This window comes from Nematolebias whitei, chromosome 22, assembly GCF_014905685.2.
Source record: "Nematolebias whitei isolate Nwh7 chromosome 22, NemWhi1, whole genome shotgun sequence".
Classification (NCBI taxonomy): domain Eukaryota; kingdom Metazoa; phylum Chordata; class Actinopteri; order Cyprinodontiformes; family Rivulidae; genus Nematolebias; species Nematolebias whitei.
Window position 1 is genome coordinate 19376649 of NC_056519.1, and position 12734 is coordinate 19389382.

The window sequence follows — 12734 nt, forward strand, 5'->3', positions numbered from 1 at the left end:
GTAGATCTACGAAAAAATATCGGTATTTGTATCGGTTATTGGCCAAATAAGTTTTAACATATCAGATAGCAGCCAAAAATGTTATATCGTGCATCCCTAATTTAGCATATTCAGGAAATAATTTGGCTTTGTTGCAGCTTAAAAAAAAAAAAAAGTTTAACTTTATTAAGCACCATTTCATCAAAAAATATCCAAATGTCTTTAATGCGCTTCAGTGTATTTGGTCTGTTTGTCTTTTTATGCCACTTTAGCTTCTAGCTACTTTAAGCTTTTGGCTATCATTCTGCTTGTTTAGCTTTTAACTAACTAGCAATTTGCTTCTTTTAGCTTTTAGCTGCTTTTTGTTTAAACAACTCAGTTTTACCTTCAGTTGATTTCAGCACTCTATAGCTTCATAATAAAAAGCTAATTTTCAAGTTTATTTTATTTTTGCTGATTATTTTTATTATTATTATTATTATTAGTTTGTTTTGAATTAGGAAACGAGTTAAATACTAACTTTTCGTTTCACAACATGTACAAACTCTGGCATTGTTGAGTTAGATGTTTAACCTTTCGGTCGTTCGGTGGAAACGACCACTTCAGGTTCTCAGGACTGTTTCTTTGAGCTGAAGACCGTCTGGATCAGAGGAAAGGTGTTTAAAGTCCGATCATGTGGCTTCGTACCAGCTCGTCTGCTCCCACTGGAAGAGGAATGCTGGGAGGAAAGGTGCGGCCCATCTCCACTTCCCCTCCCGTGTCCTCAACAGGAAGCCCCGAATGGTGAGGGGGGGTAAGACGGCTCAAGAGAAGGGAAGCCATAAATAAATAAATGAAAAATATGAGAGGTGATCTAGTTTTTATGAGGATTCAGTCCTGAACATATAAATGTAAATACTCGTTATAAAGGGGCGTGGTGGCGCAGAGGTTAGAGAAGGTGGGCGTGTGATTGGAAGGTCGCGAGTTCAACTCCCCGTACTGACATCAAAATGTGGGTGGGGAAAGTGAAACACCCATACCTGCCTCTACCACCATTTGCCCCACTCTGGACCCTTGAGCAAGGCCTTAACCCCCACCATCTGCTCCCCCGGGCGCCCTAGATGGCAGCTCTGCTCCACACAGAGGGCTGTGGTAGCTCGGTGGTCTGTGGTTGCATCAGGAAGGACATCCGAAGTTACAAAAACAGTGAGTGACGTTATTGTGTGATGAATAATTTTAACGTATTCGTCAGTCATGGTGATGTTTTTAAGATTTTGCGACCTGTTTTGCGTTGTAATTAAATAACTATATTGACGATTTTGTTTAGTTTTTAAAGGCGATTTAATTATTTGAGCTTGAAACAGATTTTAAGTAATTCACATCGTCCATCTGGATTAGTTTTCACATCTAAACTCTGAAACTAATTTTCTTATCGTCTCCATTTTTATCCGTTCTCTGCAGAAATTGTTGGAACTCGTGAGGAAAGACGACTTCCTCCCATGACTTGGGCTACTTCGGTCATGCAGATGAAGTATTTTGACTCCGTTAAGTGTAGGTTTTAACGCAGTTAGCTGTGTTTAGTCTGGCTGCAGTGCCACTCAAACACGTTCGGTGCTGCTGGGTGCAGTTCTCCCAGCTCAAACGCACGTTTCTCCTGACGTCACATATTTACAGGCAGAGAATACCAGAGAGGCTCTGTAATGCTGAACAAAGGCTGAAATGCTGCAGGTGATAAAAAGCTCCGTCTCTTTCAGAGACTAATATAAAATTAGCGGAGAGGTGCTGGCTTGGAGGTAAAAAGTTTTACGCGTCCCTCTTTCTCTTCTGCTTTTTCTTTTTCCTGCATTGCCTGGAAACTGGTGTCAAATCAGACTTCTGCTTTTTTGGCAACATTTGAAACATGAAGATGCTCGATTAATCATTTGAACACAGAGTAAACGTAAAAACAGACTGTTATGTCTCTTAGTGTTTCATAATGTGCTGCAGTGACAGAGAGATGTGTCAGCTGTCATTAAATGAGGAACTTTTTGTTTCCAGCTGAATTAGATAAACAAATAAGGACAGTTCGACACTTCTTACTCATTATTTGTCCTCAGTCTTTATCAAAAGCTGCATAAAGCTGCTCACCTTTAGCTGCCTGCTTTCATTCAACTAACAGTTCTGCATATACCATATTTTCTGCCGTACAAGTAGCACCACCCCATAAGTCGCATTTGTCCAAATATGTCTAATCAAGTGGAAAAATCCATAAATACGTCGCATCTATTAAGCGTCACCACTGACAACCAGGAGATGTGGGCCGGTGTTGTGCCAAAAATTGATTAGCTGCCAAATGGCGGCTGCGGGAGCGTGCACGGGAGGACTTTAACAAGAATTTAACAAGAGTAAAACTTAAAAACAATTATTTGTTTGCTTTACTTTATAGTAAATGTGTGTCTCGGTTGAACTTTTACTTAATAAATGCACTTTGACAGTCAGATCAGCTGCATTTCACCAGGGCGACGCAGCGACATGCAGCTGATTCGGTTGCTTCAGGCAGACGACGGTGGCTTCTATGGCAAGCCGATTGTGTCATTAATAGCCTTTACCTATTACATGATATAACGACATGCCAAACTACATCAGTGCCATCTAGCGGCTACAAATGGTAGTGTTCAATATTTTCAGTCAGGATTAATGAAAACCGTCATATCTCAGCAAAAAATTGGTTTATAAATATGGGAAAATAATCCATAAATATGTCACTTTGGCATATAAACCACAGGGCATGCAATTTATGCAAAAAACTGACTTATACAGCGAAAAATATGTTGGATCACTAAAATAAATCATAGATTATGTGTGGTGGTTTTGTTTACTTTTGAAAATCTTCTGCTCTTCTATCACAAAAAAGTTAAATCATGTCGTCATCTGGACAATTTATTTTTTCTGGAAGAAACTTTTTGTCTTTAATCCGAAGCACTTCATCAGTCTGAGGCCTGCCAGCATGATCTGTCGTATTAAGTAGCAGCTTGTTGACGTGGTTCAAACCAGTCTGCTGTGGAGTTCCCATGCAGCCTGGCTTTGCACATGTAAAATGAAGGACCATCAGTCTAAAACAATCCATCATCTGTGCATAACAATCATATATATTAATATATGATTGTCTATATATATATATATATATATGTCAATATATTATAGGCAAAATGTCCACTTGCTACTCACTGAACCAGTCCGAGAACAATCTGGCCAAAATGGTTGAAAACAAAAAGTACTCTCAATCATCCAGGTAAATAAATCACAAATAAGTTAAATGTCAAACTGGTTTGAACCACGTCCACAAGCTGCTGCTTAATACGACAGATCATGTTGGCAGGACTCGGACTGATGAAGTCCTTTGGATTAAAGACGAAACGTTTCTTCCAAAAAGAAACTGTCCAGATGACATCATCGTCATCATTTAACTTATCTGTGATTTATTTACCTGGATGATTGAGCCTACTTATTCCTCTTCTAGTTGACCTTGTCCTTTTGATTCTGACACAAAACCAGCAGAACTTTCAGCAGATATTCTAGTTTCTTAATATTTATAAGCACTCTTGTTGTATTTCCTGTCATCACAAACATTATAAAGTTTTATACTTTTAATGATTTAAGACCAATAAACTGTTCACATGATGAAACCAGTATAAAATCAACTGAACCATCTTTGGATTCAACGGTTTCTTCATGTTTATGTCCTAACTGTAGGTCTTTGTTTTGGAGTTCAGCTTCAGTGGGAGGACTCCTCTTTGCTCTTTAAAAGCACCATGACCTCATTGAGTTGCAGCTCTTTTCTGTTTGTTTTCACCTCATCTTCCTCACCCTCCCAGTTCCTCTAAATACCCCGAGTAGAGAATCTCAGACTAAAATGCTTTTGATGAGTGTCAGAAGAACTTGGTCAGATGTTTTAGCTGCTACCATTCCTCCACATAGATGGACGCAATTGCACAACGTTTGAAGTGGAAGTTTTTCCTCCCTCATGTGGACGGGGAGATGACGGATAATCCCCGTCCTGGTGATGAGATTTGTCTCGTCTGACCTGGCAGCTGCTTAACGTTGAAATGAAATCATGGAAAAGCACCTCAGTTTGAAGTCATCACAACTTCCTTTGAGCAGGAAGACTCGGAAATAAATCAGAGAATCTGTGAACTTGAGCTTTGTGATTTTGTTGCTCTTCACTGAACTGACCGGACCTGTTGAGCGATAATGTCTCTAATCCTGATGAGTCTGGAAGAGTCGGGCAGGTGAGGTAAACAAGTTAAGACAGTGACACGTTTAGGTTGATCTGAGGACTTTATGAGCAGAAAAACAGCCATCCGATTAAAATTGTTTGTCACAACGAGTTCACATTGAAGGTTTTATTACAGGTTTAAGCTGTTGATCAACTATACATTGACAAACACAAATGCAAACATTTCATAGTTTAGGGTTCCCAACCGTGGTCCTTGAGGAACACCGTCCTGCATGTTTTAGTTTCTCTGCTCGGACACACCTGATTTTAATTCATGAGTGATTAAAAGGCTTCTGCAGAACATGAGGAAGCGATTAAATCACTGAACCAGGTGTGTTGGAGCAGAGAAACAACTAAAATATGCAAGATGGTGTTCCTCAGGGACCATGGTTGGGAACCACTGGAAAGCTTAGGCAAAGAACTGACAAACTGCAAACTCCAGTTGTTTATTTGAGCTGCTCGACAGCTCGTATAGCTTCAGTCTGTTTCCATGTTTGTACAGACGGCTGGGTAAAACAAACTGAAGGCTTTTGGCTGCACAGTCTGTATTTTTTGTTAATCTGCAGCAGCAGGATTTTAATCTGCCTGTTGTGCATGTTCACAACACGAGATGAAATGGAGGCGTCGGACTGTGAGGATGATTTTCTGGTTCTTTTGTCTGCGTAGTAGAAAAACTGAAATTGCCCGGTCCAGCTGAGTTGAATCAGGAAGAGACACAGAACCCTTTTCCTTCTTAATGAGTTCTGGGAGCTACAAACTCGGACCCTCTTGATCCTGGATGGCCCCATTAGGAGGTAAAGCTCTTCCAGAACGTGGACGGTCTTTGAGGAGTCCTGGCGAGGTCTGTAGTGAGGCCACGTTTGTTTGTGTGGTGGCACGGTGCGAGGCCTTCAGGCCATGAACTTAAAGCAGGTCTGACCAGCCTGGATTATGACGCCCCTCACATTCCAGGCGTAGAGAGTAAATACACACTTCTGTGTTATGAAGCGTGTGATTTACAACAGTGTGTGTAAACATGAGGGACATTTTACTGCACGACATACACAGTAAATGATCAAATTTAGTTCTGTGCCCTCCTGATTTTCTTTGAATCGAACCGGACGTCGACGCCAGACTGAAATTCTCAGATTAACTGGAGGATTTTTCCTCATAATCTCTCTCAAACTGACATTCCTGCTCGTTGTCTGAGCTGTAAACCTTCCCCTGCCTGCACTTGCTGTACCGGCACCTCGTTTCTTCCCTCGGCGTATTGTTTGTTATCCTTATAAGGGTGTCTGTGCTTGGAGGCCTCCCAGACTCGTGTGTGCATGCGTGTGTGTGGTTTTTAATAGATATAGAAGAGAGCTGTGCTATGTCCATGTAAGCACAGAATACCTCCGGTGTTTGCACTGAGATTTTTATACCAAAGACATTTTAAGTTTATTGTCCAGTTTTAAACACTTTGTTTTGTTTTCAGGCTTTAAAACCTTAAAATGTGTCTTTTCTTCTTTTGCACATCTCTAAGTTACAGTTTTCTTAAATAACCAATGCCCTGTTTTATTATTTTAATTACTGTATTTTTCGCAGTATACGTCAGTGTTTTGCGTAAATTAGCGTGCTCTGCGACTTACACAGCGAAGCACGTATTTATGTTTTTTCCTCATATTTATAATCCAATATTTGGCTGAGATCTGACGATTTCATTTATTCTGACATGGAAAATATTGATCACTACCATTTTCAGTCACTAGAGGGCGCTCGACTAATGTGGCAAGCCAAGTGTTGTCAGCAGCGACGCATAATCGATGCGATGTATTTGTTTTTTCCCACTTTATTAGACACATTTGGACTGATGCGACTTATACTTCAGTGCAACGTGTACGGCGGCAAGTGCGGTACTTTTCACAAGCAAGTGTACCACCTCGTTATGTCACCAGTATACGAAATAAAATTGACTACCACCTTAATGGCATCTGCAAAAAACTGCTACCTAAATGTGTTTCTTGCCAAAGGTTTTACCTGTTTATAACTAACTATATGCTTAAATTAGGTAGTCTGAAGTAGTTCTCAATCAAGTTATTTTTTTAAACTTTAAATTTCATCAAGTGTTGTTTTTATTTTATTTTATTTGGAACATTTTAAAGCCTCAACTTCCTGATAGTCCTGTTAATTTTCATGCCATAAAATGCAACAGCACTTATGTAGATTTTTTTTTTTTTTGTATTAACCATAAATATTTTGAGAAAAAAAAAAAAAAATCTTGTGTTCTGACCAGTTAGTTTATGTTTATACGAGTCGTTGAAGCTGTTTGGAGTCGTGTTGACTGCTCGGAAACATTTTAATAGCCTGAGCGGTCAGTGGATTCTGCTTTTTACAGCTTATTATGCAACAAACTTGGCTGCTGTGTGTGAGCGGGGTTATTGTTTTTGTGTGTTTGTGTGTTTTCATGCCTGTTGTGAGGCAGTAATTCAATCATCAGACAAGTTTGAACGTGCCATCCTGGTTTTCAGCGTTCATTTAAACAAGAATGTTCAGATGTATGTCTCCGTGTTAGGAGATATTCAGCTCGATCAGACTGAATGCACACTGACGGAAAATCTCATTAATGATGCTCCAATTTCACCTGGAACTTTTATTTTTACAACCCATTTTGGATTCACCATTCTTGAGGGATGTGCTTTTTATTGTTTAATTTAGTTGGAGAGTTGCTCAAAAGTGGACATCTATGATCCAACGCGAGAGACGTCAGTTGAAACAAGAGGATTATGAAACTTCAGGAAGATAAATCATCACAAAATGTTGCAAAAGATGATGGATGGATGGATGGATGTCAGATAAAGGGAGATCATTATGTCTTAATAAATGTGCAAGTCTACATTACAATGTATTTTTTATTGCATCAGCTGAAAGAACGTTTCGTTATGACTCTTTTTTTTTTTTAAGGTGAATATACATTTAGCCTTCAGGCAAAGGATGTGAAAAATTCTTTAAAACGGATGTGTCATGAGGACATGAGACCAAGTCTGTGTGTGTAGGATGCATCCGTCATGGCCTTTCTTTGTCGTGACGGTGCAGCTTCGATGTTTATTTGTTTAATCAACCCTATATTTTACTGTTTCTCTGTAATATCTCCCATAAGCATTATTTCACCGTTACCTCCCTGAAGAGTTGGGTACAGTATAAAATTAGTTTTTTGAAAAACAAAATATTTGACAGTCTCAAAACAAAAAGAAACGAACAAAGGCTGACAAACATTTGGATCTCCTTTCAGTAAAAATAAATGAATAAAATAAAATACTCCAACCTGCAAAGCTGATCAGAGAACAAGTTTAACAACTACTACTACTGTTTTTGATAACAATAGTAATTATAATAATATATGAAAGGGTAATATTGGAGGGAGTGGTGGCGAAGAGGTTAGAGAAGGTGGGCCTGTGATCGGAAGATCGCCGGTTCAACTCCCGGTACTAAAAACATAAACATGTGCGTGGGTTAGGTGAAGCATCCACCCCTGCCTCCACCCTCATTTACCGCCCTAGATGGCAGCTCTCTGCTCCGCACAGAGAGCTGTGGTAGCTCGGTGCTCTGTGGTTGAGTCAGGAAGAACATCCGGCGTAAAAACAATTACCGCGTCTTCGTGAGACTCGGTTCATTGTGGCGACCTCTGAAGAAGGGAGCAGCCGAAAGAAGAAAAACTAATCCATAAAAAAAATAAAACTATTAAAAGAACACCCTTCAAAAGTGGTGATTCCTTACTTTTTCCAGTGTTCTAGTGATGTCTTGTGAAGCTTTGATGTGTTTTTAAGATGTTTTTAATGTTTTCCTTCCTCTTGCGCTCTCGTCTACGTCCGATATGAACTCGTTTTCTTTTTCCCCCTCTTGTCTTCATGGAAGGATGTGGAGAAGGAGCGAGAGTCACGTTCAGAGCTCAGCAGGGAGGAGATCAAGCAGAGGATCGAGCAGTACAACTCTCTGACCAGAGATTACCTGAAAATGACGCTGGTGAGTCCAACAAGACGACGCTCGTGGTGTCCCGCACTAAAACGACCGCCTCACTATGAGACAGCAGGTCTGTAATAAACTGAAAATCCTAAAGGATGCGTCACAACATCTGCAAAGTCCAACCTACTTTACGTTTTATTTAGTTGTAAAGTGTTCGTTGTTTTTATTTTTAGCAACAAGAAGCCACAAAGTAGCAACGCTGGTGACAAATCTGTCTGTTTTTAACCAAGAGGCCTGTTTTTAATCCTGCAAAAAGAGGAGCAGTATTTTTCCCCTGTCTTAGTCGTGTCCAACCACTAGACTTTGAGTTGTACGGAGCATTTCAGTGAGTGTCTTACCTGCAGTAGACCGCAAGAAGAGTGGTTTCATTTTTACGACGACGTCTGCTGCAGGTAAGATGCTGACTATGCGTAATAACTTCAAGCTAGATCAGAAATGTAGAAGTGTTTGTTTTGATCCTCTTAAAATATAACAACGTGTGTGTTAATGTTTTTGTGTTCAACAGCTTGTTTCTGTGTGGTAACTTTTCACGTTAGCGCTGCGTCCTCCTGCTCTCGGCATTCCTGAGCGCTCGCATCACGCTGATGTGATTCCTGCTATTGTTCTCCCCCGCAGTGTTTTCCTTGGCAGCGTGAGCGTCAAGCCGTGTTTGCTGTAACTCGGGATAAAACGCTGCTGAAACCCGAGTTTCAGAGGAAGTTCAGACTCCGGGTAAAAACTGAAATAATCTCACGGAGCAGCGGGTTTTTATAAAGTTCGAAAAGGAACGGTGCCTTTCTGTACTCAGATCTGCAGGTTTTTCGTTTATCGCTCTCCCTGCTGACGGCAACACTCTATGCATTTTTTATTATTTTGCTAGCATGTGCTTGTCTTTAGTTTTAGCAAAATATCTCACAAATCAGTGGATGGACTTTAATAAAACTCAGAAAATATTTATTAGAACTAAAACTAATTATCTGTTGGAGTAAATCCAATTCAAGATGGCCGCCACAGCCTTTGCAAACACAAGCGCGGCTCCAACTCTTGACAGTTTAATGGATACGTTTTGTTGTGGTAGTAGCTGTGCAGCGTCTTCAAAACGTACTCGGAACGCTACAGATTGTGAGACGGTTTCGCTTAAAGATTTAGCTTCAACCCTGTTTGTCTGTTAGCAAAATATCTCCTGAACCACTGGTTGGATTTCAATGAAACTCTCAGGAAGTGATCATCGGCTGTACGTCTACAAGTGGTTAATACTTGGAGGCAATCCTATTCAAGATGGCTGCCTCAGCTAATCAGTCTTAGTCAACACAAATATGACTATAACTCAGTCGGTTTTACTGACTTTGAGCTAAAATTTGTTGTGGTAGTAGCTGAAAGTCCTCCTCAATGCACAAAGCATACACAATAAGTTTTGTTCCCAGAAAAGGCCAATAAGTTTGATTTTTTTTTTTTTTAATTTCCTGTCACGTACGACAAAGAAAGTTTGCACATTCTCACAGAGGAAGCCTCTCGCAGAGAAAAAGTATTTTATTAAAATATTTAGTAATGACAGCTCAAACCGAGCGCACACCCCTTCTCATGGAGTAACGAGATTTTTGCTTGTCTGTGTGAGACGATCTGGACACACGTAGGACAACTCTGACTTTGTGCTTTATATGAAATAAATAAATGCAGGAATAGAAGTCCATTAATGGAGAAAGCACCGAATGGTTCTTGAAGTGGTGACATGTTGTAAACACGTCTCTTTCAGAATCCCACCTCCGTGTACACCGGCTTCATCAAGGTCACGATGGATCTGAGGCGGCCGGTGACTGTGCGGGGGGGTCCGAAAGGAGCAGTAGGAACCGTGACGCAGGAGGCCTTCTATCTGCCCCGAGGAGTCAACAACACGCTCCACATCAGCTCTGAAAACACCGTGAAACAGGTGGAGAACCCACAAAAACACACGTGGACACACTTTGAGCTCACGGCCTGCTGGAAGAGTTCATGAAGCTCTGACGAGACGCAAAACTTCCACTTTATTATTGTTTTATTGTCTAAAATCAGTTAAACTCAGATTATTTTGAAGAAAATGTGTAAATTAGTTCATGCTTGTTCAACATCTTGGTTTATAAACCATGTTTTGTTTTGTTTTTTCAAACACAATCAGTTTTGAAGAACTAAAAGAAACCTTTAGATAAAGAGACCAGTTTGGCACGTGAAAAGGCAAAACTGATTCATGTTCCTCAGAAAATGGCTGACTGCATCACTAATTTAAAAACAGAATCAGAAATAAGGTGGACACAAGTATCTTGTGTCAACATCAAGGATTTTATTTCAACATCTGCAGCTCTTTGGTGGGGGGTACCGCAGGGATCCATTCTCGGTCCTCTTCTCTTTTCTTTATACCTCATGCCACTATGTGCTGTTTTTTGTAAACACATCATATCTTTTCATCTTTACGTCAATGACTGTCAAATTTACTTCCCTCTGAAGCACTCTGGTGCACGTTCTATCCAACCTCATCTTGACTGCCTGGCTGACATCAGGGACTGGATGTCTTTCAATTTTCTTGAAGACAAAAGTCATGTTGCTTCCTTTTAGTGGCACGATCAAGAACCACTGTATCGACCTTTCCTCTCTAGCTCCGTTTAGAGGAACATGTAGTCACTAAACTGGGAGTGAAAATGAACACTTCCATGAAGCTAAAGTCATTTTAAAATTCAAAATATTGACTTTTTCTTTCAGTGTTGACCACATAAAACATTTAGATTTCTTTAAACCCTTTAAAATATTGTTGATTGAAATCTGCTTCAGCAAACTTGCTTTATTTTTGTTGTCCTTTTGACACATTTAGCCTTGAGCTAGTGTTTAGCTACTTTTTAGTTTTACTGACTCTGTTTCAGCTTCTTCAGCAACATTCAGCTCAGCATCCTCGCTGCATTTTTGTCCCCAAAAACGAGCAGTTTCTCTCGTTTATAACGGTTTGTTGCGTTCAACAACAATCTGAGTGTTTGTGTTGTGTTTGTGTGTTCAGGTGATCGTCGCCTTGCTGAACAAGTTCACCGTGGCAGACAACCCGGCCAAGTATGCGCTGTACAAACGATACCACCGAGAGGAGCAGGGTAAGACTAACGACAGTGCACGTGTGTGTGTGTGTGGGGGGGGGGGGGGGGGGCTCGCCCTCATCTTGGATGCCACAACTGCGGCACACCAGGAATACACACACACACACATGTTGAGTATAAAAACAGAACACACACAGATCAGCAGCCGTTGGAGGATCCCACAGATTGTGTTTCAGTCTAGTTAACAGCTTGAAGTTAGGAGACAGTTTTTCAGCCGCAAGCGAGGATTTCACCGTATGAAAAGTAATAAAATGACTCGTTTGATGTCTGAGGCGTTTCATCACTAAATATTTCTAGACGTTTGAGGAGGGAGCCTCCTCGTGGTTTGGTTTACATTAATTACTGGAGTGAAACTGCTGCTAATTAAAGATGACGTCTGCACATGCGTGTGGCTTCAAAACGTTTTATTTGGCTTTTCGTGAGGAAAATAATGTTTTTATTCAAAGATTCAAGGTTCTTTATTGTCATTCACATCACTTGTGGTACATGAGGTGGAATAAAATTGTGTACACAAGGTCCCAGATACAGTACATCAAACAGTACCAAAAATATAAAGTGTAAAAAGAAACGACAAATAAGGATCTGAGATATAAACTAAGATATACGCTAAACGAACGCCCAACGGTGCACTAAGATATACACGAGTCACTAATGGTGCAAAACAGTACATGGAACAGCAGCAGCACGATTCTCATAGGTTCTGTTCGGCTAAAATTTACACGCTTCATGCGAGCGGAGTCGAGCTCGGAGCCCCAAAATTAACATAAACTGGGATTTATTCAAATCGTGCAACAAAATTACAGAAACAATCAGAATCAGAATAAGCTTTATGATCGTTGCACCGAGATACAACAAGAATATGTTCGTACAGTCGTCTGAAAGATGGGCGGAACGCACAAAGCTGCTGCTATATAGCGCGGCCTTCTTATCCTTTTCAGAATACACTTTTTGCATAGCCAGTGAGGGGGGGGGGGGGGAAACGAGGTAAAAGTGAAAAAGAAATAAATCTACAGCAGCATGGACCTATTGGCAGAGTGGTTCTGGTGACAGTGAGGTTATCTTTGCAACATGGTCCAGTCAGCGGCAGCATGGTACTGTTAGCGACGTGGTCTTGTTAGCAGGTCCCGTCAGCAGCTTGATGGTAATAATGACTGCAGCAGCTGCCTCCCAGACTGCCCCCACAACCGGGTCCGGCAGGCAGAGAACATCCAAGGTTCCCCTGCAAAACCGAATGGGACCGTAGAGTTCGGTCCATGCAGGCAGATGGAGGATCATGGAGACATCCGCCATGACAGGCCTGAGCCCGAGGCTGGAAGGACTGAACCATGATGGCAACACAGAAAACCCCGCAAGTGTGTCGCAGTCGTACCTGTACTGTGGATGTTCAGTGTAGGTGCAAAACAAAAACCTGTTGAAACAAATGCATCAGGAACATAAAAAGATAGAGTTCA

General features: G+C 40.9%; 1 protein-coding gene across 1 annotated transcript in view; it reads left to right on the forward strand.

The window, feature by feature from the left end:
• rassf3 (Ras association domain family member 3) overlaps positions 1-12734 on the forward strand; it is a 73662-nt gene that overhangs the window by 56421 nt on the left and 4507 nt on the right. Inside the window, exons 3-5 of the mRNA XM_037696228.1 lie at positions 8087-8194; positions 9927-10100; positions 11193-11280. Coding sequence (XP_037552156.1) covers positions 8087-8194; positions 9927-10100; positions 11193-11280 — 370 coding nt within the window. The remainder of the gene's footprint in view (positions 1-8086; positions 8195-9926; positions 10101-11192; positions 11281-12734) is intronic.